This window comes from Hyperoodon ampullatus, assembly GCF_949752795.1.
Source record: "Hyperoodon ampullatus genome assembly, chromosome: 11".
NCBI lineage: Eukaryota > Metazoa > Chordata > Mammalia > Artiodactyla > Ziphiidae > Hyperoodon > Hyperoodon ampullatus.
This window is the reverse complement of record NC_136924.1, coordinates 60,157,152-60,184,320: the sequence shown is the minus strand read 5'-3', so window position 1 is coordinate 60,184,320 and position 27,169 is coordinate 60,157,152. Positions and strand designations below refer to the sequence as shown.

General features: G+C 53.2%; 3 protein-coding genes across 9 annotated transcripts; 1 reads left to right on the top strand and 2 right to left on the bottom strand.

The window, feature by feature from the left end:
• Positions 1-603: 603 nt before the first annotated feature.
• SMARCC2 (SWI/SNF related BAF chromatin remodeling complex subunit C2) lies at positions 604-18,580 on the top strand (the record flags this gene model as incomplete). 5 transcript variants are annotated; one of them, XM_079715835.1, is made up of 30 exons in its annotated part: positions 604-714; positions 2,795-2,914; positions 3,532-3,617; positions 4,071-4,152; positions 4,248-4,340; positions 4,938-5,007; positions 5,238-5,307; positions 5,949-6,024; positions 6,194-6,325; positions 6,428-6,543; positions 7,219-7,343; positions 8,375-8,434; positions 8,592-8,629; positions 8,898-9,028; positions 9,313-9,384; positions 11,354-11,467; positions 11,905-12,058; positions 12,739-12,831; positions 13,065-13,184; positions 13,276-13,338; positions 13,671-13,929; positions 14,167-14,328; positions 14,601-14,665; positions 14,857-14,992; positions 15,071-15,237; positions 15,637-15,771; positions 16,777-17,158; positions 17,486-17,569; positions 17,843-17,908; positions 18,465-18,580. In XM_079715835.1, the coding sequence occupies 30 exons, from the start codon at positions 604-606 to the stop codon at positions 18,539-18,541; spliced, it is 3,459 nt and encodes a 1,152-aa protein (XP_079571961.1). The 5 variants fall into 5 exon arrangements, with proteins under 5 accessions (XP_079571961.1, XP_079571959.1, XP_079571962.1 ...); XM_079715833.1 differs by having other exon boundaries at positions 17,486-17,908; XM_079715836.1 differs by lacking the exon at positions 17,843-17,908 and having other exon boundaries at positions 18,465-18,541.
• Positions 18,581-20,611: 2,031 nt separating this feature from the next.
• MYL6 (myosin light chain 6) lies at positions 20,612-23,760 on the bottom strand. Of its 3 annotated transcripts, XM_079714222.1 has the most exons (7): positions 23,689-23,760; positions 23,391-23,418; positions 22,402-22,545; positions 22,030-22,203; positions 21,859-21,936; positions 21,509-21,553; positions 20,612-20,803 (listed from the first exon to the last, which is right to left on the bottom strand). In XM_079714222.1, exons 1-6 carry the CDS (start codon positions 23,689-23,691, stop codon positions 21,525-21,527), a joined length of 456 nt encoding a protein of 151 aa, XP_079570348.1. In that variant the 5' UTR covers positions 23,692-23,760; the 3' UTR covers positions 20,612-20,803; positions 21,509-21,524. The 3 variants fall into 3 exon arrangements, with proteins under 3 accessions (XP_079570348.1, XP_079570347.1, XP_079570346.1); XM_079714221.1 differs by lacking the exon at positions 21,509-21,553 and having other exon boundaries at positions 23,689-23,757; XM_079714220.1 differs by lacking the exons at positions 21,509-21,553; positions 23,689-23,760 and having other exon boundaries at positions 23,391-23,463.
• A 306-nt stretch (positions 23,761-24,066) lies between these two features.
• MYL6B (myosin light chain 6B) lies at positions 24,067-26,806 on the bottom strand (the record flags this gene model as incomplete). Its single annotated transcript, XM_079714219.1, has 7 exons — positions 24,067-24,172; positions 24,310-24,347; positions 24,502-24,579; positions 25,109-25,282; positions 25,512-25,655; positions 25,868-25,895; positions 26,606-26,806. The coding sequence occupies 6 exons, from the start codon at positions 26,804-26,806 to the stop codon at positions 24,319-24,321; spliced, it is 654 nt and encodes a 217-aa protein (XP_079570345.1). The 3' UTR covers positions 24,067-24,172; positions 24,310-24,318.
• Positions 26,807-27,169: the final 363 nt, after the last annotated feature.

Sequence of the window (27,169 nt, the reverse complement as noted above, 5' to 3'; positions counted from 1 at the left end):
GGACTCCTCGGGTTACGGAGTGAGAGGCGGACCTGGGACATGGCCTTAGGGGCGAAGGAGGCTCAGAAAGAGCTTAAACAGGGAACTCCTGGGCATGGATGAAAGGAAAGAACTTCTTGCGGAAAGGGGTCCGGGGTTCCTTGGGATTAGGGGCTCCGTGGGGTTAGAAATGGGCAAGGTGAGGACTACTCGGAGCTATGGGCTGGGGGCTTCTCATGCCACGGGCATCCCCTTGGGGTAGGATAGAGAGGTGCCCCACTTCCCGGGCTGAAAGGCAAGAAGAGAAAAGGCTTCAGGTCGGTCAAGGGCGCTCTCAGAGGAGTGTGCGCCCCCTCCAGGAAACAGCCTCCTCCACGAAGCTCCGGCAGCTCCCGCCGCCGCCGCCGCCGGGGAGGCCGCCGGGGTCCGCCCAGCGCCCCGCGCTCCGCCGCCGCCGCGTGCGGCCGGCCGGCAGGGGGCGCTGCGCGGGCCGGGGCCAGCCTAGGCGGCGGGAGGCGGCGGCCGCGGCGGCGGCGGGAGGCGGCGGGAGGCGGGCGGGAGGCGGGCGGAGGAGGAGGCGGGAGCTGAGCGGGGCGGGCGGCGGCGGGGCCCGAGCCCGAGAAGATGGCGGTGCGGAAGAAGGACGGCGGCCCCAACGTGAAGTACTACGAGGCCGCGGACACCGTGACCCAGTTCGACAACGTGCGGCTCTGGCTCGGCAAGAACTACAAGAAGGTACGCGGGCAGGGCCGAACGGGGCCCGGGGGCGGGACAAAGGGACAGAGGTCCCGCGGCCCCCCCCGGATCCTGCCCACCCTCCCGCGGCCCGCGGCCCCTCCCCCGCGGCGTCCTGAGCGGCCCCAGCGCGCCCTCCGCCGCCCCGCGCCCCTCCTCCAGCCTCTTTTACCGCCCCCCCACCAGCCTCTGATTCCAGCCCCCGCCCCAACTGCTGCGCCCTCTGCCCCTTGTTTTTCTCCGCTGGCCCGGCGGGTCCCGGTGCCAGCTGCCCACCCTCCATAAGCCATCGCTTTGCGGGCTTTTCCGGGAGAGACGGCCGGGGGTGGACGGGGTGCCGAATGCACACCCCCCCACACACACAGCGTGCCCGGCACGGTGCCCGCCAGAGCTCCCCACGGGCCCAGGTACCAGCAGGGCTGAGGCCTCCCCGGTGCTTTGTGTGTGTTCAGAGAGAGATGATGAAAGCGGGAGGGTAAACAGCTATAGAGCAGGCCCTCGACTGCTCATCAGCTTGAAAAAGGCCCCCACCCCGGGATCACCTGTCTATCGCTCGTCCCCCATCTCCGTACAAGGGGCAACAGAACCTCTTTGGGAGTCAGGGTATAGGCGTTCCTGGGCAGCTACCCCTTCGAAAACCATTCCTCAGCTTCACATTGAAGTCACCCCACCATCTGGCCTTGCATCGCCTTGGGTTTGGGGTTCAGAGTCTAGGACACACTTTATGGCCGTAGTCCCCCATCCCATAACAGGAGATATAAGGTAGTGAACAAAGGGTTCAAGCCTTATCTGTCTTTTCTACCAGACCTCTTCCTGGTGGTGTCTTTGTTTATAGGCCTGGTTGAAAGGAACATCTCTACGTAGGGCTTTTCTCTGGAGATGGTCTGCCTTTCTTCCTTCTCACTACCCCCAGTTAAGGGTTCTCTTTCTGACTTTCCTTCAGTTCTTCAGCTCCCCAGTTCTTCCTGCCTAGCTTTGCAGCCCGTCAGAAGTGTGATGGGTGGTTTAGCAGGACGCCCCCCTGATGCTGGTCATGAGCCTGGGAGGTCTCTCTGGGTGTCAGGATCTTGACAAACAGCTGCTGAGTCTGTGGCTTGTCTGTACCCCAGCGTGAAGCTCTGGTTCCCAGGCATCTACCTTTGACCTTTTGGAAGGGAGATCAGTCTAGGGGCTTAGTCTCTGGCCCTGGGGGGATTGACAGCATGTGACCTGGTTCAGCTTTCAAGCTCTTAGCTCTCTGTCATTTGCCTTTTCTTTCAGGGATCTCTTTACACCTCCCACTGAAAGGTGCACTTTTCTCTGTGATCAGGGTTGAGGAAAAAGGGGTCAAAAGGTAAAGAGAAAGTTAGCCTCTTGGCACAGTTTTTAAATGAGAACAGAAGGCTAGGATGCTAGGTAGCTTAATATGGAAATATTTAGGAAGGCCCAGGGTTGCTTGTCTCCAATACAGTTTCCTCAGAAAGGACAGATGTTGTCTTGCTATTTCCCACCAGGCTGGGTAGTAGCTGGTCTTTTTTTTTCCATCTAGCAAGGCCTCTGAAGACATTTGTGCCCAGTCCTAGCAGAAGCAGAATGTACAAACTATTCTCTCCGTCCGTTTGCCCTACCTTACTTCCTTGCATCTTTTTTATTAGGCTGTATTATCGGGGGAATCTTGACCTTCCACAAAGTTACCCCAAGAAGTAGACTGTTGTCTCGCTTAGAGCCTTGAAGATGTTGCTTCTGTGGCCTGAACTCCGTGAATCTTCAGAATTTTACAACTCTCAGTGCTGTTGGCTAGAGATCAGGGTCCTGCAACTCCATTTTCAGGGTGTTGCTGAGGGAGAGTAGGAGACTGCCTTTACCTCCAACACCAAAGACTGGTAACCTAGGCTGGAGGCAGCAGAATTTCAACTTCTTGGTGAGGGGCATCTAGGGCCTTCCTTCTGCCATTTTCTTTTTAGAGACTAAGACACATGGGGGAAGAAGACACTATTTCTTTCTGCCCCAGATGCTTCCAGAGCTCCTGGGGAAGAAATAAGGGAGATGGTGGATAATTGATCTGGGGTCTATTTTTCTTTCCTTTTCCCTGTTTCCCCAGTATATACAAGCTGAACCACCTACCAACAAGTCCCTGTCTAGCCTGGTTGTACAGTTGCTACAATTTCAGGAAGAAGTTTTTGGCAAACATGTCAGCAATGCACCGCTCACTAAACTGCCGGTGAGTGCAAAAAGCACGGGGGCAAAGCCTCCAAACCCGAGAGGGAGTTGTTTTTTTGTGTTTTTGTAAATTTCATAATTTTTGAGATTTGGGTGATTTCCTACCATCCCTTTCCCTGGTTGGGGTGTTACTGGCTTAGCAGAGTCCCCAGTTTACCATGCCCTTTGTCCTAGGAATATTCTGTGCAACAGGTTATCTCACAGTGTTTAAGCTCAGTCATGAAACTCATGGCATGGTTAAAACATATGAGATTTGGATTTGCACGAGCTTGTGTTCAAATCCTGGCTCTGCCACTTGGTGTCTCTGTGATCTTGGACAAGCCATTTATACCTTTTGAGTCTTGGTTCCTTCATCTCTCCATGGGGTTAATACACCTACCTTGTAGGGTTTCTGTAATGGTTAACGAGGTAACCCAGTAAAGCACATGGCGGGGCTTTGTGTATATTGGTTTCTTTCTCTCCTCTCTTCCAGGCCTCATGATAGAATGGCACAGGGGTTAAAGAATTCCAGCTTCAAGAGGGAGATCAATTCAGCATAGGATTTTGTGAAAGGATTGTGAAGTCATAAGAGAATTTCGGATGTAACTCTCACATACTTCTTCCTTCTCAATTTTGTAGATCAAATGTTTCCTAGATTTCAAAGCAGGAGGTTCCCTGTGCCACATACTTGCAGCTGCCTACAAATTCAAGAGTGACCAGGGATGGTGAGATGCCTTCTCTTCTCTCTGTGCCTCTTACATTTAGTTTAGAGGGAATCCCCCTTCATGATTCCCTGGGGTCTTTGTGGGGTGGGAGCGCATAGACATTCTTGCAAGCCTCTTACTTTGCTAGGTCAGTAGGCCTGACCTGCCAGGTTGGCTGGGAGTCAGAGCCAAAATGGTCTCCACGAATGAGTGAGAGACTCATCAGTGCATCAGTATGTGTATTGTAGAGGAAAAGGGATTCTTAGGTTGGCATCTCAAGCTTTTCTTTGTCCTTTTGCACTAAGTACGAAGTGATTCATGGAGTTATGATCAGTGAACCCCAGATCCCAGGTGATTTTGGCAAAGCTGAGGGCACGGTTGCCTCCTAATTTCCCATGTTAAAAAAGTCACATACTCTGACCTCATCCCCAGACTTGAGCTCTACCACTCACTAGATTATTGCCTCTTTACAAGGCGGCGTTACGATTTCCAGAATCCATCACGCATGGACCGCAACGTGGAAATGTTCATGACCATTGAGAAATCCTTGGTGCAGGTAATAGGAACCTCCTCCATCCATCTCCCTTCTCTTGGTGAGAATCCAAAACCCCTTCCCTGTAATCTCATCCCATTTATTTCTTCTCCCTACAGAATAATTGCCTGTCTCGACCTAACATTTTTCTGTGCCCAGAAATTGAACCCAAACTGCTAGGGAAATTAAAAGACATTATCAAGAGACATCAGGTGAGTGGGTGGGTCAGGAGAGGTTTTAGAAACTCCATGACTCTCTTTCTGAAGTTTTCCATATAAGAAGCAGCCCTGAGGTAGCCCTACCTACTTGGAAAAGTATTAGAATTAAAGCCTTGAGCCTCTCTTTCTCTGTTCCTCCCATTTCCCAGTCTTGGCAGATTTGGATCACTGTTTCTAGAGACTGCATGCGCCTGGGGGAAGAGCATCTACTTCCACTGAGCTAGAGATTGCCTGGTTTCCGATCAATGAAATCTTTGCTCTTTGGAACTCTATAATAACAAGCAGATGTTGTTGGGACATACAGGGACATAAAATCGACCGTACATTTCCCATGTGTGACAGATTATCTACTCAGAGGATTATCTGCAATTTAAAATTCTTTGATTTGTCTCCATTATTTGCACAATCCCAGCTGTTTCTCTCTGCCAGTTAGCTGATGTGTGCTTAGAGAATGCAAACCAACTTTGATACCATTCTGAGCAAAATATGATTAGGAAGGCAGATCTGTGGTTAAACCTTACTCTGGTTTGTTTACATCCATGAGTAAGTCAGAGGGGACCATGCTCACCTGCCTCTCCTTGTGCCATCCAGGGAACGGTCACTGAGGATAAGAACAATGCCTCCCATGTTGTGTATCCTGTCCCAGGGAACCTGGAGGAAGGTGAGACCTGGGTTTTCTTGGTCACTGCAGTGGACAGCTTGGACTGGGAGGTGGAGGACTGCTCAGCAGCTATGCAGTGCCTGGGCTCCTCTCTCCTGTCAGCCCTGAATCCTCTTACCACCTTCGTTCCTATTTGCAGATCCCCTGCTGCAACAGGAGTTGTGTACAGATTTATTTTGTGCGTATCTCCCTTTAGCTTATGTTTCTCTCTGCTCTGTCTCTATCCCCAGAGGAATGGGTACGGCCAGTCATGAAGAGGGATAAGCAGGTTCTTCTGCACTGGGGCTACTATCCTGACAGGTGAGGATGGGCTCCTGGGGCAGGTTTAAGTACAAGAGCCAGACTGAGAAGCCCTAGAACATCTAGTAAAGCAAGAAGGCACTCTTCGAGGGTTATTTTTAGGTCTAACGTTAATTTGTTCTCCTCCCACCTATTATGCGAATCCTCTGTCTTGGGGGACGTTTGGACTTATTGGACAAGGCTTAGTCTGAAAGGATTGGGGCTTTCTGTGTGAAATGGTTAGCGTAGTATAATTTTTGGTAAGTAAACATTAGAAATAATCTCAAAGTCTAACAGTGGGAAAATGTTTCAGCAAATTTATATATCTAGTCAGTGGGCTATTTTGCGATCTTTAAACTGATAGAGATAACACGTGATTTGTAGATAAATATTGCAAAAAGTAGGACGTAAAATAACATCTAGTATCAATGCAATTGATAGAACTTGTGTTAGAGTGATTCTTTTCTATTTTTGAAATATTTTATAATCATTTTTATGACTTTATAGGGAAAATAATCCCAATATTAATTGGAAAAATAATCATACCAAAAAATAACCCAACAACCCATACTTTTTGTAAATGGGAAAGGTAAAGGTTTGCACTTTATTTTTCCACAACTCTATCCCATTGATTGTGCTTTACACTCCATTTCCTGTGGCAGTTATGACACATGGATCCCAGCCAGTGAAATTGAAGCATCTGTGGAAGATGCTCCGACTCCTGAGAAACCTAGGAAGGTGAGCTTTTCTTGTCCGTCCCCTCTCCCCCAAGAAGAATGCCAGGGCCAGACCACTCTTTGGAGGTGAAGCAGAGGCTCCTGTGCCCTTGGGCTCCTCTGTTAAGGATCCCCAGACAGAACTGGGGCTTCCAGGCCTCTCTCCAGGACAGTCTCCCTTTGTACTTCAGGTTCATGCAAAGTGGATCCTGGACACAGACACCTTCAATGAATGGATGAATGAGGAAGACTATGAAGTAAATGATGACAAAAACCCTGTCTCCCGCCGAAAGAAGATTTCAGCCAAGACACTGACGGATGAGGTGAAAGCTCTTCTTTTCTCCTTGAGCCCTTAGCACAAGTCTCAGAACAGGTCTTTGCTGGAGATTGTTGGCTGACATTTGCCCCAATTCTCCAACCTGCAGGTGAACAGCCCAGATTCGGATCGACGGGACAAGAAGGGGGGGAACTATAAGAAGAGGAAGCGCTCCCCATCCCCTTCACCGACCCCAGAAGCTAAGAAGAAGAATGCTAAGAAAGGGTAGGCCAGCCCCTAACCCGCCCCCACCTTTACTGCCCTGTCCACACCATGGTGAAGGAAGGAAGGACAAATCCCCTCCCGTAACCACTGGGCCCTGACCTGGGTGAGCCTGAGAGGGAGGATGAGGAGGTCTTCTTTAGCTGTCCAGTGAACACTTCTGATCCTGGCCACTAGTAAACTCACAGAGAGCTTAATCTCCAAATGAAAGGCCTTTGCCTTTTCCCATTACTCTATAGTGATTGGTTTCTCTTTGCTCAGCTCTGCCCTCAGGATTCTCTCTCCCTTTTTTATTTCCTTCCAGTTTTATTGAGGTGTAGTTGACATACAGCCCTGTATAAGTTTAAGGAATACAGTATCATGATTTGGTTTACATACATCATGAAGTGATTATCATAATACATTTGGTGAACATCTATCGTCTCATGTAGATAATAAATTAAAGAAATAGAAAAATAAATAAGTAAAAACATTTTCTTTTCTTGTGCTGAGAACTCTCCGGATTTCCTGTCTTAACAACTTTCATGTGTACCATACGGCAGTGTTAATTATATTTATCATGTTGTACCTCACAGTCCCTTTGGGAGTCTTTCTTGCTTCCCTTCCGTTGGACCTCACCTTCCAGGGATTCCTTGTCCAGGGGTGACTAGATTCTCTTTCACTCTCTTTCCTTCCCAGTCCCTCAACACCTTACACCAAGTCAAAGCGTGGCCACAGAGAAGAGGAGCAAGAAGACCTGACAAAGGACATGGACGAGCCCTCACCGGTCCCCAACGTGGAAGAGGTGACATTGCCCAAGACAGGTATGGACCAGACCAAACTCCTGGGCCCCCGCGCCCTGTCCTGCTCTTCCTGTGTCAAACCCCCTGGGTAGGCTGACTTCCCAGGCCCAGCTCCGGGTCTAGAGGATCTTTCCCTTCAGCTTAGCTGGTTATTGAAACCATTTTCATCACCCCAGACAAGCCTTGAACTTCAGATCCGTATCTGAGTTGTGGACTGTGCTCTGTCTCCAAACTCTTTTTTATTACACACCGTCAGTAAAATATATCTGAGCACAAATTATACACGTGTACTGTTTACCACGACTTTAGGAACGTTATAAAACACATACATTGTCTAAAAATGGGCAAATGTAGAGGATAAGATTAAAAAATATAAAGAGAGAGAAAAAAAAAAAAAAAGAGAGGTTCTGATATTCTTTGCCTATATTTCAGTGGACCCCCTTTTGCGTCCCCATTTTGGAGACCATTGCTCTGCAGTACTGGTTTACAGTCTGTATTCCATAGACATCCAGGAGTGGGTTTCAGGAGTAGGATAGGGGAGGCCACTGAGAGAGAGGAGTTCCGGCTTCCGCCCCCTCATCAATCAGAGCAGCTCTCCTCTCTATTTGTGTTTTCTCCTGAGCTTCTGTGTATGAATTCAGTGGAGGAAAATGTCCTCTGCTTTCAAAAATGTTTACGATCCACCTACTCCTCTACAGAGTGATTTGGTCAGACTCTGTCTCAGTCCATGAAGAACTTACAGACACATGAATGGAGATAAGGGCCAGTCAAAGACCAGAATGGTTGATGAGTGTTCGTAGAGTAGAAGATGCTTCTTTATAAGAAAAAAGTTGAGTTAAACGAATTTTTGGTTGGGGAAGGGGAGAAAGTGGCAGGAAGGGGAGAAAGTTTCAAGCCGCAGAATGATTGTGATTGGAGGAAGTTACTACGTTTTGTGATCAGATGGGGCAAGCTTTTGGAGAAAGTGAGCTCTCTGGAGCTGTTAGCAGTGGAGAGGCGAGGGCTTGATTTAGGCAGAACCTGTCTGTGAAAATGACTCTCTCCCCTGGCAGTCAATACTAAGAAGGACTCGGAGTCAGCCCCAGTCAAAGGAGGCACCATGACTGACCTGGGTAAGATGGGCGGCTTGGGGCAGGGTGGTCAACGCCCAAAGGAGGGGAGGGGAGGCCGCCACCTGCCCCTAGCCTGCCGGGGCCTTTCCGAAAGCACACTAGTTCTGCGGCCCCTGAGGAGGCTCCAGCCTTCTATCTTGCTGTCTGTCTCTTTCAGATGAACAAGAGGATGAAAGCATGGAGACCACGGGCAAGGTGGAGCCAGTTTAGAGAGGCCCTACCTCTCTATGTGATTCTGACTTGTTATTATAAAGTTTCTTCTACCCAGAACTGTCCACTGCCCAGACTTCTCCCACCGTAATTCTAGCTGTTGCTCAAAACTCTGATGCTTTGAGTCCCGGGGCCCAGAACTGTCCATTCCCATCCCATCTTTAGTGCCCACATTCCTGGGGTGTAGGAGAAGCAGGGGGTTGCTAGGGGCAAGATGGGAATGCTGAGAGTCCAGCAGCCTCCGTACTCACAGGATGAGGATGAGAACAGCACGGGGAACAAGGGGGAGCAGACCAAGAATCCGGACCTGCACGAGGACAACGTGACCGAACAGACCCATCACATCATCATCCCAAGCTATGCTGCCTGGTTTGACTACAATAGGTATCGGTGCTCCACCTTCTCACTAAATCCTCATTTTCCTGCTCCACAGATCAACATGTTGTTCCTCCTCCTGCCTCCAAATAAGTTACCTCTTCCTCAGCCAGGTAAACCGGGGTACAGTTCAGTTTTAGGGAAGCTCCTGGTCTCTGAGTCTTCCAGCCCTGGCGGAGAGTTCTCCCCAAGCGTCTCATTCCTTCCTGCTGCCCCATCTTCGAGGCTTTTCCTCCCTTTGGGGTCTCGTCTCTCCTCTAGAGCCTCTGAATGCACCCTCTCTTGTCTTGCAGTGTTCATGCCATAGAGCGGAGGGCTCTCCCTGAGTTCTTCAACGGCAAGAACAAGTCCAAGACTCCAGAAATGTAAGGAAATCTCAGCTCAGGATCCTCTCCCTCCTGTCCCCATTTGTTCCTCCCGATCCAGTGTGGCAAACATTTCTTGAGCTCCTTCCATGAGCCAGGCACTGGCTGGGCTTACAGAGACATGGTCTCTGCCCACAGGCAGCCTCAGCCCAGCACTGCGACCACTGCTCTCTAGGATTTGCCTGGGGGCCATATTAAGCATATGCCCCTTCTGCTAAAAACAAGTATCTGCTCCGGTGCCTACAGAGCCTTTCCATCCATAATTACTCATGCTGTCTAAAATGCAAATATCTCTAGCATAAGTAGTAGCTTTGACTAAAATATAACTGACTACTATTGGTCCCTTAGAGTAGGTTTTTTGTTTTGTTTTGTTTTGTTTTTGCGGTACGCGGGCCTCTCACTGTTGTGGCCTCTCCCGTTGCGGAGCACAGGCTCCGGACGCGCAGGCTCAGCGGCCATGGCTCACGGGCCCAGCCGCTCTGCGGCATGTGGGATCTTCCCGGGCCGGGGCACAAACCCGTGTCCCCTGCATCGGCAGGCAGACTCTCAACCACTGTGCCACCAGGGAAGCCCTAGAGTAGGTTTTGATAGGAAAAAATGGGAGGAGGAACTATTAAGACCCAAGTCTGTGAATTAAGGGATGGAGAGATGTGTTTTGTAAAGTACGGGCTTGGGGCTCAGAAGTCTTCATCTCCTTCAAGGCTCCTCCTCGGGGCAAATCTGCCTGGCTTCAGTTTGGTGTTTTCCATGGTTAGGGATGCTCCATGATGTATATGGTGAGGCAGATGAGACTTAGTACTGAGCCCAGGCCCCCTGAGGACTGAACCAGCTGGCTTCCCAGCTGCTCCTTAGCTTCCCCACTCCCTGCTCCGGGGCCACCTTCCCTTCCACCATGTTTCTTTCCCTGAAGCCTGGTATGGTTCTCTCCTCCTCCTCTTCCTGGGGAAAACAGTGTGTGAAAAAGCCTTACTGTCTCCAGAGGAAGTAGTGACAGATGACAGGAGTGCAACTTGATCTGCAGGCAGAGTTGGAACTAGAACTGTTCTACATTTTGCACTCTTGGTGTAAAATAGTAAATGATAATTGCCTACATGTATTGAGAGCTTACTATCTCCCAGGCATTATCCTAAGTGTCCTACATACCTTGACTAATTTAATATTCACATCAGCTTTAAAGGTAGGTCCTGTTATCTTCAGTTTAGTGATAAGGAAACAGGTGTAGAGGTGTTAAGTCACTTGCTTAAGGTCACACAGCTCGTGAGTAGTAAAGCTGGGATCTGAGTCCTTTAGTCTGGCTCATGTTCTCAAATTTTACACTATACCACACAATAGCTACCATTATGGGGGCTCGTACGGTGTGCCCAGCACTGTTCTAAACCTCTACAGACCTTTCTAATTCTCAATAGACACTTCATTTTACAGATGAGGAAACTGAGGTTCAAAAAATTTAAGGCCATCACAATAGAACTAGGATTTGAACTTAGACCTTTCCACCTTTGAAACACGTTTTCTCAATACCATGCCATGCTGAGTAGGTGGAGGCACCGATCAGGACTTCCCTTTAACATCTGTCTTTGGAATTAAGGGCACTTTCTCTTACCTTTTGATTCCTTTTCAAAAGTTGGATTGAGGGAGTTCCCTGGTGGCCTAGTGGTTAGGATTCCAGGCTTTTCATTGCGGTGGCCTGGGTTCAATCCCTGGTCAGAGAACTGAGATCCTGCAAGCTGAGTGGCACAGCCAAAAAAAGTTGGATGAAACATCCCCAAGTACAGCTAAGGAGATAACTCATTTAACTAAAAACCCCATCAAAGATTTGAACCCCTCGTGTCTAGCACACAGTGCCCTGCAGTGTGTATTGAGTCAGCTGCGGTGTTCTTCTCTCTCTCTGTCACACAGGAGAAGTCCTTAGCTCTCTTATCATTTGTCCTACCCGTCAGCCCTCTCATCGTTCATCTCTCTCTCTTCTAAGCTACCTGGCCTATCGAAACTTCATGATCGACACTTACCGGCTGAACCCCCAAGAGTATCTCACGTCCACTGCCTGCCGCAGGAACCTGGCGGGTGACGTCTGTGCCATCATGAGGTGGGTCTGCAGCTGAGGGGCAGCGGGTACCTAAGGATGAATGCACACAGATGTCTCTTGGCTGATGTAGAGAGGCCGGCAAGGAGCATAGGGGACGAGCAGGAAAGAACATCTCTAGAGAAAGGCGAAGTTCAGGTTCGGGTACGGGTGACTTAGGGAATGGCAGGGGCGCTCTCGGAAGTGTGGAGGAATGGAGGAGGGGCGCGTCTGTAGTGAAGGAGCCTACCCAGCGAGATATGCAAGAGGAGATGTTTAGTAGCTGGGTGGGTATGGAGAGAGGCCCCCGCTGTGGATGTGGACGTGGGTGTCACTGGCATATAGGTGCTGGGAGGAGACGGTATTTCCCAGGGAGTGGGAGGAGTGGAGAAGAGGGTGCCCCAGCTCCACCCCAGCCCTTCTCCTCGTGTGTGACCCTGTCTCTGCTTCTCTCCTCACAGAGTCCATGCCTTCCTAGAACAGTGGGGTCTTATTAACTACCAGGTGGATGCTGAGAGTCGACCAACACCAATGGGGCCTCCGCCCACCTCGCACTTCCACGTCTTGGCGGACACACCGTCTGGGCTGGTGCCTCTGCAGCCCAAGACCCCGCAGGTAGGGCGAGGGGCTGTGGGGACAGGGTGGGACTGGGCAAAATGGGGCTTCTTCGTACTTTTCTTTTTCTGGTTTTTTAGGGTAATGGTTCAGGAGTGTTTTGAGGCTTCTTCCTTTCCCAGGGGATGCAAAGGGCCACAGGAATCAGCCCCATGTATTTAGCACCCTCTCTCAGCCTTTGTGCCCAAGACTGTGAGGACTTGCTGAGGCAGAAGAGATGCTTCTTGTCCTCGGGGAGCAGATAGGCTAATTAGGGGACGGAGCAGATAGAGAAAAATGGCTTAAAATTAAGTTGCATGAAAATTTTTAACTTTGTCACGTTTCCAACATTTTTTCATTTTTGCTTCATAATTTTTATCACTTCCATTTTTTTCCACTTCCATTTCATACATCACAAAAATTAAGAAGAGAAAAGTTACGTGGCTTGCCCAAGGCCACACAGGTAGGGTTAGAACCTACTTGTTCAGCTCCTAAATCCTAAGAGAACCTGTAAAGATCCATGTGAATACAAATGGATATCATGCCAACTACAGGTCTAAATAATCATTAAGGGAATACGGAACAGTGGCATGAGTGCCCCCCAAGCTTGCGAGCTGCCCGGCATTTGCTCTTGAGGCCTCCAGGGCCTCGGCCTGGTCTTTTCCTGCCCAGCCTCCATGACGCCAAGCTCTGTCCCCCAGGGCCGCCAGGTTGATGCTGATACCAAGGCTGGGCGAAAGGGCAAAGAGCTGGATGACTTGGTGCCAGAGACGGCTAAGGGCAAGCCAGAGCTGGTAGGTGGGGTGTAGACCCCGCTGGGCTTCTTATTTGCCCCTTTATTGGGGGGCCCCTGCCTGGGAAGAAGAGCCATGAGAGCAGAGGCGCTACAGCAGTGAGGGAGGAAGTCCCGCCCAGGGGTGTCCCTGGCTGTGGGAAGGAAGCTCCTTCTGTCTGTCCTCTCTCTCTGTCTGCCCCTGGCTCCTGGCGGTCACTCGGACTCACCTCTTTCTTTCCCCTCCACAAATAGCAGACCTCTGCTTCCCAGCAAATGCTCAACTTCCCTGATAAAGGCAAGGAGAAACCAACAGACATGCAGAACTTCGGGCTGCGCACGGACATGTACACAAAGAAGAACGTCCCCTCCAAGGTACGGAGGTGCGGGCTGCCTGGGGGTGGTGCACCTTCTCTCCTTGAGGCTGCGGGCTCCTCCCTCTGACCCACCTGTGTCTCCCCTGCAGAGCAAAGCTGCGGCCAGTGCCACTCGAGAGTGGACAGAACAGGAGACCCTGCTACTCCTGGAGGTAAGTAGGGCAAGGGAAGGGGAGCCCTATGAAAACGGAAGTGGCCAGGGGGCCGGCCGCACTCGTGAGTGGGGAGAGCATGATCTTGCCCCAGTCTCTCTCCTTCCTGGCGCCCATTGCATCTGCCCCAAGGACCAGCTCCAGGCCAGGGACTGGGACCATTTCGTTAACCCCTTGTCCTTTCTTAGTGCTACTTGCAGATCCCCCTTGGACCCAGCAGAGTATGCAAATACCACAACCCAGAGAGCTTTGAAGCAGCTCCGTTTAGTGGGATGGGGTTGTTGACCTTCAAGGAAAGTGGTTAAGTGAGGTTGTGTCTCCACCACCACCAGGCACTGGAAATGTACAAAGATGACTGGAACAAAGTATCAGAGCACGTGGGAAGCCGCACACAGGACGAATGCATCTTGCATTTTCTTCGGCTTCCCATTGAAGACCCGTACCTGGAGGACTCAGAGGCCTCCCTGGGCCCCCTGGCCTACCAGCCCATCCCCTTCAGCCAGTCAGGCAACCCTGTGATGAGCACCGTTGCCTTCCTGGCCTCTGTCGTCGACCCTCGAGTGGCCTCTGCTGCTGCGAAGTCAGCCCTAGGTAATGCGGAGGGGTCCTGGCCCTCTTGGTTTGCGTTTGAAGGGCTGGGTACTCAGGCCGTGAAACCCCCTCAAGTTTGGCTGCCCTCCTGGCCTTGTCTGCTGCTGGCATCAGCCCAGGCACCTGTCCAGCTCCATGAAAGTGTACCTGAAGAGCTGGGCTTGTGAGGAAGCTCCCACAGGGAGAGCCAGACTGCCCGCCGCCCGCTCCCAGCCTCACCCTCTCTGGGTCTTACAGAAGAGTTCTCCAAAATGAAGGAAGAGGTACCCACAGCCTTGGTGGAGGCCCACGTTCGGAAAGTGGAAGAAGCAGCCAAAGTGACAGGCAAAGCAGACCCAGCCTTTGGTCTGGAAAGCAGTGGCATTGCAGGAACCACCTCTGATGAGCCTGAGCGGATTGGTAAGACCTGGCATGTTCCCGGACTCCTCCCTTTTTACCAAGAGCCTGAGCCACCTGGCCTCCCCATACCATCCCTGCATCCAGTTGGCCTCAGAGCACAAGACGAATGGGGAGAATTGGTGGGGCTTTTGTTTTTCCCAGGGCTTTACCTTAGGTACCGTGGCTCCCCACTGGTCCTCCCAGTAAGATCTTGGCTAGGAGAAGGGGCTGTTGGAAGAGCATTGTAGACAGACTGTGTCAGACATTTCCCGTTTCCTCTCCCCCGGGCCCAGAGGAGAGCGGGACTGACGAGGCGCGGGCGGAGGGCCAGGCCACAGAGGAGAAGAAGGAGCCCAAGGTATAGCGGGACCCACACAGGCTGGGAGGGCAGAGGGGACAGGCGTGGACCGCGGTGGGGGGAGCCGGCTCCGTTCAGCTCAGGCAGGCTGGGCTGGACCTCCCCAGTAAGAGGCGTAAACTCAGTTCCTGGTCTGGGCCCTCTGTGTGCGAACCAGCGCCCTGATGCTCCCTCCTTTCCTGGGACTCCAGGAACCACGAGAAGGAGTTGGGGCTATAGAGGAAGAAGCAAAGGAGAAGACCAGCGAGGCGCCCAAGAAAGATGACGAGAAAGGGAAAGACGGCGACAGCGAGAAGGAGTCAGAGAAGAGTGACGGGGACCCGATAGGTGAGCCTCGAGCATGGGGTGGTTGGGGTCCAGGAAGGAAGCGAGGCTGTAGGGCTCAAGACCCTTTTCCTGGCCCAGTTGATCCTGAGAAGGAGAAGGAGCCCAAGGAAGGGCAGGAGGAAGTGCTGAAGGAAGTGGTGGAGTCGGAGGGGGAAAGGAAGACGAAGGTGGAGCGTGACATCGGCGAGGGCAACCTCTCCACCGCTGCGGCCGCTGCCCTGGCTGCCGCTGCCGTGAAGGCCAAGGTGAGGACCAGAGACCCGGGGAGGCGGTGCCCCTTCCCTCATCTCACGTCACCTGGAAGAAATCCTTTCCTGTCATCCTTAAACAACGCTGGCCTGTTTCCTTTCCCTTTTGATCGTGAGAGGGAGACTCGGTCATCTCTTCTTTAAGCTTTTTTAAGCCTTTACCATTGGGCCTGTTTTCACCCTCTAATTATTGGACCTTGTCTTATCCTTTGCCACTCTCTCTCTGTCTCTTCATGTTCTTTTAAAAACATCGGTCAAGCCTGTGCTACTTTCTGGGTTGTGACCACAGCAAGTTCTTTCTTGAAACCTGGCAGCCTCCACGCTACCCTTCTCGGTCCCGGAACGTCTTCAGCTGGGTCCTCCCACTGACGGGCCGCCCCACCCCTCCTTCCTTAGCACTTGGCTGCCGTTGAAGAGAGGAAGATCAAATCTCTGGTGGCCCTGCTGGTGGAGACCCAGATGAAAAAGTTGGAAATCAAACTCCGGCACTTTGAGGAGCTAGAGACGATCATGGACCGGGAGCGAGAAGCAGTGAGTTGTGTCCCCTGGGTGTTGGTGGGGTCCCACCTGGACACTGGGCTGGGCCCCAGTTTAGGATGGAGGGAGCAGCAGTGCAGAGAGCCTGAGGCCAATGGGGCAACACAGCAGAGCGGGCTAGCCCAGGCCAGGGCCGGAGTCCGCCCAGGCAGCTGGGGATAAGCAATCCACAGGTGTAGCCTGGAGACCGAGGTCCCACAGAATGTCCGCTCCAGGGTCACGTTCTAGTCAGTTCTTTGATTGCTGCATCTCCAGGTCCTTGAAGGGTGCTTGGCCCATAGTAGACTCTCAATAGAGATTTGTTGAGTGATTGAACAGGTTTAAGGCATGATGAGAGGGTAAGGGCTTCAGATCCAGGAGGTGCACTTGGAAAGGGAATGGGACGGACAAGGTGTTGAATCATTTTGATTTTGAGAAGATATAAAAGAAATAGAAGACAGGGACTCTGACCCTGATCTCCCCAATTGAAGATATCAAACATACAATAAGGAGACATCAAAACCAGTTAATGCTTCAGGTATATGACAAATGCAAATTAAGAGGTTTCCAATTAAGTATAAAAGTCCTGAGAGAGAACGGAATAAAGGCTAAAACTCAGAGGCTAGGGAGTTGATCTGGGATGGCTTCCTAAGAATGGTGAGTTTTTCTCCAGTTTTGAAGGAAGAAAAGAACATGATTTGACAAGAGGAACTGGAGGCGTTTTCCAGATTAAAGTAATGACATATCCAAAGCTTTGGAGCTGAAATGAGCAAGGGCTGCCACCAGATTAAGTCCACTGCAGTGAGAAGCCAGCGGGCAGCCAGGAGACCTGGTGGGGGGGAATTGGAGAGGGGAGGGCGGGGGGCACGGAGGAAGCCAAGCCCAAGGGTGAGATTTGGCGTGGGGAGCTGCCAGAACGAGAGTCTGGGTTTGTCAGAAGACAAAGCAGAAAGCAGGGGACAAGGCGTTCGCCTCTGGGGTCTCCTGAACCCGAGTAACCGTTCTCATTGGTCCTGGCAGCTGGAGTATCAGAGGCAGCAGCTCCTGGCCGACAGACAAGCCTTCCACATGGAGCAGCTGAAGTACGCGGAGATGAGGGCCCGGCAGCAGCACTTCCAGCAAATGCACCAACAGCAGCAGCCGCCCCCGCAAGCCCTGCCCCCGGGCTCCCAGCCTGTCCCACCTGCAGGCGCTGCTGGGCCACCCGCTGTCCACGGCTTGGCTCTGGCTCCAGCCTCCATGGCCCCTGCCTCTGCGGGCAGTGGGGCCCCTCCTGGAAGCTTGGGCCCCTCTGAACAGATTGGGCAGGCAGGGTCAACTGCAGTGCCACAGCAGCAACAAGCAGCTGGAGCCCCCCAGCCTGGGGCAGTCCCACCAGGGGTACCCCCCCCTGGACCCCACGGTGAGTGATGGGTTCTGGAACTCTCGCTGACTGGAGGGATCCGGGTGAACGTTCCAGTTCCCCTCAGAGGGGGGTACGGGATAGGACTGGAGATGAGGCTCAGCCTCGATTTCTGTAGATTGACCTTGGTTAGATCCCTAAGCCAGCAGGGATCCCTCCCCAATCCCAGGCTTTGGGAATTTTGTTCCAAGGATTCACCACTTATTCTAGTATCAGGAAAAAGGAAGGTGGCACCTAGGAGTGACGAGGTTATCCTCGCTGTGAAAGCGAGTTGGCAAGTGAGATTGTATGCTTCTAATCTTCTCAATCTCTCCTTTTCATTCCCAGGCCCCTCACCGTTCCCCAACCAACAAACTCCTCCCTCAATGATGCCAGGGGCAGTGCCAGGCAGCGGGCACCCAGGCGTGGCGGGTAATGCTCCTTTGGGTTTGCCTTTTGGCATGCCGCCTCCCCCCCCTGCTCCATCCATCATCCCATTTGGTAGCCTAGCCGACTCCATCAGTATTAACCTCCCCCCTCCTCCTAACCTGCATGGGCATCACCACCATCTCCCGTTCGCCCCGGCCACTCTCCCCCCGCCTAACCTGCCTGTGTCCATGGCGAACCCTCTACATCCTAACCTGCCGGCGACCACCACCATGCCATCTTCTTTGCCTCTTGGGCCGGGGCTCGGATCCGCCGCAGCCCAGAGCCCTGCCATTGTGGCAGCTGTTCAGGGCAACCTCCTGCCCAGTGCCAGCCCACTGCCAGGTGAGAAGGGTCCTGGAGGGGAGAAGGGTGAGGGAGAGGGGTCCACGTGGAGGGCTGGAGGGCAGGTGGGGAGGGGCTCAGGTACTAGAGCTTCCACGATCCCTTTTTGAACGCTCTGGTAAAATTAGAACACAGGAGGGAAGGGCCTCTCTGGCTGTCCTCCACCATTCCCCAGCCTGGCAGCTGCCACCCCTGGGATGACGCTGGGGCCTTTCACTGGTGGGTCATGGAGGAGTCCTGTGGCACAGAGCATCTCCGTTGTAAACTGGAAAAACGGCTACTTGTCTGCATGATGATTGGCGTTCCCTTTGCTTGTTCCCATCACGTTCAAGTGCCCCATGTAGAGAGTTCCTTTGGGGGCAGGATGATGATTTGGGGTATCCCAGTTTTCCCAGCGTATGGTGGGAGAGGGTGTCGGGGAAAGGAAGTTGTACACCGTGGGTACTCTTTCATCTCCTGTCCATTGCATGCCATGCCCGGTTGTTTGTCTGGTGGCCTGGGTCTGGAGCCCTCTCTCCTGCTCACCCCAGCTGATGCAGCTCCCTTCTCTCCACAGACCCAGGCACCCCCCTGCCTCCAGACCCCACAGCCCCGAGCCCAGGCACAGTCACCCCTGTGCCGCCCACACAGTGAGGAGCCAGCCAGACATCTCTCTCCCTCACCCCCCATGGATATCAAGGTTCCAGGAACAGCCCTCTCCCCACCACTGGGACCCTCCCCCAGCCTGGAGAGTTCGTCACTACGTAAGGAAAGCTCCTCCTGCCCCTCCAAAGCCCCCGCCATGCCTGTCAGGGGCGTGCACTTTCATATTGGATTATTCAAGGACTTCTGTGGAAAAGATGTTTCTAATGTCTGGGAGAGAAGATAGGATGGGGATGCTGCCCTCAAAGGACGGGCTGGGGGAAGTGTTTATACAAGGTTCTAATTAACCACTTCTAAGGGTACATCCCCTCAAAACTATTGCATTTTTTATGGATTGAAAAAAAGTGAAGCTCTTTAAAAGGAAGTAGAGATTTTAAAAAAGCCACATTGGAGCTCCCTCCACCCAGTGGAAAAAATCCAACTTTTACATATTTTGAGGAGGGAGGTGAGTTTTAGGAAAGGGGCATTTAGGTTCTGGGGAGAGCTCTGGGGATAGAACAGGGTGCAGAAACCTGTCTTCTCCGGCCCCTCGTTAGTGACTGAGGCAGCTCCCGAACACCCTGGGCCACCCCACCCCCAGTTTATTCCCACTAATCTCTCCTGCTGCTTCCTCGGTGTTGCTGTTTTAGGCCACCCCAGTTCAGCCAATGGCCCCTTTGCCTCTGAATGTCAGCTTTGTGTTTTAAAGTCTCCTGCGTAGTCGATGTCAGCGTATGTGTATTCGGTGGGGACACATTTTGGGGGTTCCTGTGGCAGGTAGTAGAGGAAGAAAGGGCGCTCGGGGCTATGCTGCCTCCTGCCTGGGCTCTGTCAGCGAGCGGGCTCCCAGAAGACGTGGAGAGGGGCTCTAAGAGGACGCGAAGTCCTAAAAACGTGAAATTGTCAAAAGCACTTAAGCACCTCCTTCTTAGGGCTTGGTGGGTCACCCCGCTCACCTCTTCCCTCTCCCACCAAGACCATCAGAACCGTGGCTGGCAGTAGCTAGGGATTCCCTGGGATTTGGGGCAGCAGCCGGGCAGGGGGTGCCGACCTAGGGTAGTGCCGACCCCCTGCTTGCAGCTCACGGCTCGGTTCTGCTCCCCGGATCCCAGTGCCCCCAGTACCAGCTCCCCCCTCTTCGTCCTTGGTGTGAAGGCAAAAGTGACTCCAGGCTCTCCACCAGTTCTTCCTGGTCCCTCCCACCAGGCCTTGTGTTCCTCGTGTCCCCATATTTCTCTTCCTCTGCGTCTTGGCACCTTTCTTCTGTTCAAAAGTTTTCTGTAAATTTTCTCTTTTTTCTTTCTTCTTCTTTTTCTTTTTTTCTTTTTTCTTTTTTTTTTTTTTTATAAATTAATTTGCTTTCAGTTCCATCTGTGGATGCCTTCTGTGTTCTCTTACCTGTGGCTGTTAGGCGGGGGGGATCGGGCTGGGGGCAGCACTCCTGGAGTCTTTCCCAGTGGCGCTCGGCGGGGCTGCAGAGGCACTGGGCCTCTCTCCCAAACAGGCCAAGGGCAGCACAGCTGTCCAGACTGTACAACTGGTGCAGGGACTGGGCAGAGGCTCTCTCTCACCTACCCTCAAAATAGCCATTTAAGACTTGGAAGGACATCCTCACATCCCAGAGATTTTGTCTATTTATCCTTTCAGAAGTGGTGGCTTCATATCTTCCCTTATTAGGCGGGGAGAAGGCAGGCATCTCAGCTACTTGTTACTGTTGGCCCCTAGCCTTGCTGAAGTGACAGACAGGCTCAGGCAGTGCTAATATGGCCTGGCTTTTGCGCCAATAAACACTCTCCGGGCTCCCCGACAAAAGGCCTTCAGTTCTGGGGAGGGCTAGGAGAGGACTCAGCGCCACATGGCATGGCACAAGGGTGGCCAGCGTTGGTGCTACAGGGATTTATGGCTTTCCTAATCCCCAAGGGGTAGGCTTTGTAGCATCAGTAACTAAGGCCAGCATTTCTTAAATCAGGCAAAGATGGTTCCTAGAGGCCCTTTGCCAGCCGGCTTTCCCCAGCCTCTGGTCCATTGACCCCAGACTGTCCTCCCCTTCACCCTGCTCAAGAAGGAAAGCAGAACCGCATGTAGGGCAGAGAGCAAGTTTATTTGGTGAATGCTGATGGCAAACATCATCCAAGAGCGACAATCTGGGAAAAGTACTGTGACAAGAGCACCTAGGAGGCCTCTGGGGCTACATACACAGCCTCCCACAGGGAAGGTGTGGTTTCCGTGCACACTGGGAATGTCCTCAGCCATTCAGCACCATGCGGACGAGCTCTGTGGAAAGAAGGGGGGGTGATCCAGGGAGCAGGGCCAAGGGGAGGGGTCCACCAGGGGCCAGGAGACCACAAGACCACAAAGGTAGCCTAAGAAGGAATGTGCCCGCAGCAACCAACCTTGGGGTCAGTTTGCAGAGGGGCCACCTTGAGTCTGACCAGTCCTCTCAGCCCCCAGCTCCCCTCCCACCAGCTGTTATTTCCCCACCCCACCCTGAGCAGCAAGAACACAGCAGAGGCAGAAGAGTTTTCAACTACACCTACAGCTACTGTCAGCCATTGGCGGGAGGAGAAGACAGAGTTTTGGGTTAGGGTACCTCCGAGCTGCCCAGCAGAAGGATGGGAAAGAGACTTCAGCTACAGTAGCACAGTGGGACAGGCAACCCACCCCGCTCTGCCAGCTGCCCGTGCTCCCGGGCTAAAGGATGACCATGAAGCAAGACTGGGATAGGCTGGTGTGAGTTCCCAGACACCAGCGCCCTAAGAAGCAAAACCTCAGAGCCCATTCTAGGAGAGAAGGAGGTACCACACCCCCAGGCTGTCTTCCTCTTTGAGGAACCCCTCCCCTCCCCAGTCAGCTCCATGCAGAGACATGCCAGGAGGAAGTCAGATGGTAGTAGGGGAAGGGCAGGGGCTAGAGAGCAAAGGCTGGGAAGAAAAACACTGGGGAGGTCAACTAGAGAAGGGGGGCTGGGAGGAGCCGTACCCGCCCCATGGGCCCGTCACCCCGACAGGATATGCCTCACAAACGCTGCAGGAAGGAAGAGACATTAATGGTGAAGACAAGACACAGACATGGGGTGAAGGGGTCAGGCGGCGAGGGATTAGACATCCATTTATTTTACTTCCCATCCCTTTCCCACCCTTCATGCCACATAAGCCCTTCCTTTCCTGTCATACCCCCCTGGCCTCCCACTCCTGGGCTGGGCCAGGCCCTGCCCCTTGCCTGTTGGCACTTTCTGGAGCCTGAATCCAGGGACAGGGAAAGCCCCAAATGCTGCGCTTGACCTGCCCTGTATGGCTGCTTCCTCCGTGAGACCCCAGTTAGTCCCTCACCTTCATAGTTGATACAACCATTGCTGTCCTCATGCCCTGCCACCAGCATCTCTACTTCTTCCTCTGTCATCTTCTCACCTGCAGACGGGAAGAGTGAGCGTTCTGGAATCGGGTGACACATGAGGTCTATCAGGTGGCACCTCAGCTCAAGAAGGAAGGGCAGAGCCTTACCCAGTGTGACGAGAACATGCCGGATCTCAGCACCCATGACGGTGCCATTCCCTTCCTTGTCAAACACCCGAAGGCCTTCAACGTAGTCCTCATAGGTGCCCTGGTCCTTGTTCTTGGCCACAGTCTGCAGCATGGGCAGGAAGTGCTCAAAGTCCAGCACCTTCACGTTCATCTCTGCCATAAAGGAGGTGGAAGCAAGGTCACATGCATTCTCAGGACTGGGGATTATGTGGTTCCCACTCAAGGCAGGAGAAATCTATCTGGGATTTGCTAGAGAAGAGCTGCTTGAGTTCGCTTTAGCTAAAGCGAAGCTATTAGCTAAGGACTGCAGACCCACTACCACACTGCAGAGTTATTCTTAAGGACCCTCACCATCACTCTTGGGGTTCCCCAGGACCTTGAGCACCTCGGCGTTGGTGGGGTTCTGGCCCAGGGCCCTCATCACGTCCCCACACTGGCTGTACAGGATCTTGCCATCCCCTGTTCGGTCAAACAGCTGGAAGGCCTCCTTGAACTCTGAGGATTCAGATAAACATCAGCACTGGGCACGTGGGGGTTGACCCAAACCCTCCCTTACAGCCCCTGCGGCCCATTCCACTTTGGTCATGCTGAGGAAACCAGATATTTATACCGCTGTGCAGCCAAACCCTCTAAGAGGGATCCAGCGTCCCTTCCTCCGACTCAGGTGTCCCGCATAAAGACCCGGCCTTCCTCCCCTTGGCAGAGGAATGTACATACCCTCTGCCTGCAGCAGCCTGCCCAGCCTCCTCACCTCACTACTCAGGGCAGGGATTTGCCACCGCCCTGTCTGGGCCCTGTCCTTATAAGGAAGTGGGAGCAGCAGCCTGGGACTGGGGTCATCCCAGCCTGCCACTTCCCACCCCTCCAGTACAGAGACCTTTCAGAGAGTACAGCTACAAAGAAGTATCCTCAGCAAACTCCCGTTCCATTTTCACAAAGTAACAGGTCACTGCTGTCTACAGCCTTCATAATTCCAAGCTGGGGGAGGGGGAAAGTTATCACAGGAGGAGAAAAGAGGCAGAAGTAGCTGACTAAGGAACGGGGGAGCACAGGCAGCTTGATACACAGTCCCCAAGCCCCACACGCAACAGGCATTAGTGACCAAGTTGTTTCACATGCCCACACCACCTAAAACTCACCCAGTGCTTGGGGCTCAGATCTAGAGTACAAGGGAAGGGAGGAAGAAAGAGTGAGAAATAAAATGGAAGATCCAGAAGGAGGGAGAAGGGAATCCACGAAGTACTCCCTGGGGGTGCTGAAGAGAAGACAGGTGGCTGGAGGGTGCTAGAGGGAGTGTCCCTCTCCCTAAGCATGACCTCAATAGGGGTCAGATTACCTACCTGCGGTCTGGTCCTCGGTGAAGTCACACTGCTCAGAGAAGAGGGGAGCGGTCAGCATCTTAACTCCAATCCCCCAAGCTTCTATCCCAGTCCCAAGAACTCTGAACCACAAACTCCCGTTCCATGCTGGGGACCCGCTTCCCAGCAGGACAGGAACCCCGACACTCCAACCCCACCTCCAACCTTTAAGGCCCTCAGGTTCCTTTACCCGCTACCTTTTGCCTTCTCCCCGCCCCCCATCCCCGGCTTCCCGCCTCTCGCCCCAAATCCCGCTCATCCTCCCAGCGCTGGGCCCCACCATCTTGACTGCTCAGCTCTGCGGGACCTTTTCCTGCAGTAATGGCTCCGGTTCCGGGCCCAACCCTAGTCTTAGTACGTCCCAATGACGTCACCCCCAGCCGACCCAGCCAATAGGAATCCTGGCCCGGGTTTATGCAGATGACGCTGCTATATTAGTAATGAGGTGGACGGGGCCCGCTGCTGTTCATTTCTCCTGAGCAGCCCTATCTGGGGCACAGGAACTGCAGAAGAGGGTGGAGTGGAGCGCCAGGAATCTGCTCCTCCGAGAAGCAAGAAAGTCAGAGGATGTCGGCTTGCGGAGGGGTGGGGGGAGAAGAGAGCCCTCCCTTTCCTTTCCTCCCTCCCCCACCTATAAAGAAAGCAAGAGTCGGAGACCAAGGGAGGAACTGTCTCTTTATTTTGAAACAATAGCCTCCTAGTGGCAGGAACTTGCTTTCGCCTGCGGGAGGCGGAGGGGGGGACAGTGTCCGGCCCCACTGCACCTGTGGAAAAAGATGAAAGTTGCCAAATCCTGGCGCTCTCGCGCAGCAGGACTTGCAGACGTACTTCCCTGCTTTTCCACCCTGGCTAAGGGAAGGGAAGGAGGCTTGCCTCTCAAGGCGAAGTGGGAGGGCCCTACCTGTGGAGCTCAGACGCTTAGGATGTGCTTCAGGAAGGCTGCAGAGAGAGGAGGCAAGACGGGCTGCAGAAGCTGGCCTGATGATGATCCACCCGACTTTAGATAATATGGGTCCCAGGGTGCCTCACCCACATACCTCGAACTTCCTGCCTCCCCCCTTCCCCTGTCCCTTCTGCTCCTCTGGCCCCTCACCTTCATAGTTGATGCAGCCGTTGCTGTCCTCATGTCCTGCCAGAACTGCCTCCACCTCCTCTTCAGTCATCCTCTCTCCTGAGCCCCAGACACAGCGTTTTAGCCCCTGCCTTCCCTCCCTCATCAACCTAGGCCTCATTCTTCTGAGTGGTGCCTCCTCTTCTTCCACCCTGGAGACTTGCCCACAGCAACAGTCCCCCAAGAGAATCCTCTCCCTATAATGAGCGTGCCTTGAATGTGTCCCTGAATCTTGCTTTCCGTTTCACCTCAGTTACACCCGGTGAAAGCTTTGACAGATAAGGAAACTGAATTCCAGAGGATTAAGAGACATACCGTATCATAGAGTACGACCATCTCTTCCAAAACCGAAACTCAAATCTCCCCCCTCATCCCCTTTCCTCTGCCCTTTGGGAGGCATCTGCAGCCCACACACTTTAGCCTCCGCAGGAGTAACACCTTCAGATTGTCCCCAAGGCTCTGACCTTCTCAGTCTCCTGCCCATGACCTACAGGAAAGTAATCCCTCCCTGGCTCTGCCTACTTAGCCAACCTTCTTCTCAGTTCACCCCCTCCTCTCAACCGCACAGGAGTTCTGGTCCCCGCCTCACCCAGGGTGGTGAGGACGTGTCTGAGCTCTGCTCCCATGACTTTGCCATTCGCCTCTTTGTCAAACACCCGAAGCCCCTCCAGGTAGTCCTGGTATGTGCCTTGGCCCTGGTTCTTGGCCACTGCCTGGAGCATGGGCAGGAAAGTCTCAAAGTCCACACGCCGGGACTTCAGCTCTGGAGATCAGAGAAGTGAAGGAGAGGTCACTGTAGTGTCACCCAGGACCCAGCTCCCATACCCACCATGAAGGGTTTTATCCCTTCAACATTCACGATGCTTTTCTGCCCCTGCGTTTGACAGTTTCTAAAGTCCTGGGACCCACCTCAGCATTTTTTGTCACCTTACCAACATTCCTCTGTTCCACCACCAAACTGAAAACCCGCATTGTCCCAGAGGTCCCCTCACCATCACTCTTGGGGTTCCCCAGGACCCTGAGCACCTCGGCGTTGGTGGGGTTCTGGCCCAGGGCCCTCATCACGTCCCCACACTGGCTGTACTGGATCTTGCCATCCCCTACTCGGTCAAACAGCTCGAAGGCCTCCTTGAACTCTGAAGTATAAGGAGGGGTCAGTGTTGACAAGGGGTCCCATCACCACCAGGAGAAAGGAGATTCAGAAACTATGTGCTTGAGCTGAGCAGAACAGGGAACACAAAGAGTACTAATGTGGGAGTTTTCAAGGTCGGGAATGGAGTTAGGGGACTAGAAGGAGGATCTGAAGAGGGACTTGGGATGGACAGTGGGCTCAGGGGCTTCGCCTCACCCTCCAGCTGGTCCTTGTTAAACTCGATCTGTGGAAGAAAAGAGCAGGTGAGGAGATGACAGGGCTCATTCAATCCCTCTCCAACACTCCTCCCGACCAACTGGCAGCCAGTTCTGGGGAGGGGCCCAAAGGGACCAGGCTGGGAGCCCAGCCACCTCAGTCCCATTCCCAGCTCCAGACCTTGGGAGAATCCCAAGAGGAGGAATTATTGGGGGGAGGGTTTCCAGGGAACGGGGTTAATCCCATGCCACCTGTTCCCCTCCCTCTACTGCCCTAAGCCCTGCATCCCTCACATAACTGGGGGCTGAACAAAAGCTAAATTTACCCCTGGCCCCCAGCTGTGATTGTCTAACAAGTCTGTCCTCTTCAGCCTTCCCTCCTGGGGTTCAGAGCTGTGGCCTTTAGTGTTGAATAGTCAGCCAGGCACAGGCAGCAGCTCCCTCCCTTCACCTTGAAACTGTCCTCAGAACCCAGATGTTCCCCATCTTACAGGCCCTGCCTCCAGCAGGAGGGTCCGTGAGAAGGTGGGGGTGTGTGGGTGTGTACATACACACATGTGACAACAAAGACAACAGCAGTCATAAGCCTGGATGCTTCCAAATGGGGTACTAAGAGAAAGCGCCACTGTTATCCAGTGCTTACCGATTCCGTACCTTCTAGATACCCCTAGTCCCCTAGGCTGTATCCCACCCTTGTACCGCCCCCTCCAAACTCTTTTCTCATTTTCCAGGGACTCACCACCACTTTGGAGAGATCGATGGGGGGCTCCCGGGTTTTCTCAGGGGTTGGAAGGACAGCTGGCACTGGTGCTGGCACTGGTGCTGGCACTGGCTCAGCCTTGGTCTTGGCTGGAGGGGCCCCTGCTGCTGGCTTGGCAGCAGGCTTGGGGATAGAGGGTCCTGCAGGTTTCTTCACGGGAACATCCTTCTTGGGAGGCATGATGTCCGGTGGCCAAAGGACAGTGTGCTGATGGGGGCACCCATCTCTGTTTAAATAGCCAGGGAGTCTGGGATGTCAAGGGGCGGGGGCAGGGGCAGGGAGCCAGTTGGCTGTGGGGAGGGTGAGATAGAGGAGAGATATGACGGCCTGCCCTCACTCCCCTGGCCTCCTACGGTTCAGGACTCCTGCCCCAAGGTCTTCTCCCTTCTGTCCACCCCGCCCCAAATGCTGACCAGAACAATGGCCATTTTGGGGGGAGGGGGAGGAGGAGGAGGCCAGAGACTGCCCAGAATGGGGGAGTTAACCTCCAGGGTGAGGATAGGATGCTTGCCAGTGACAAACACTGAAATAGGGGTAAGGCAA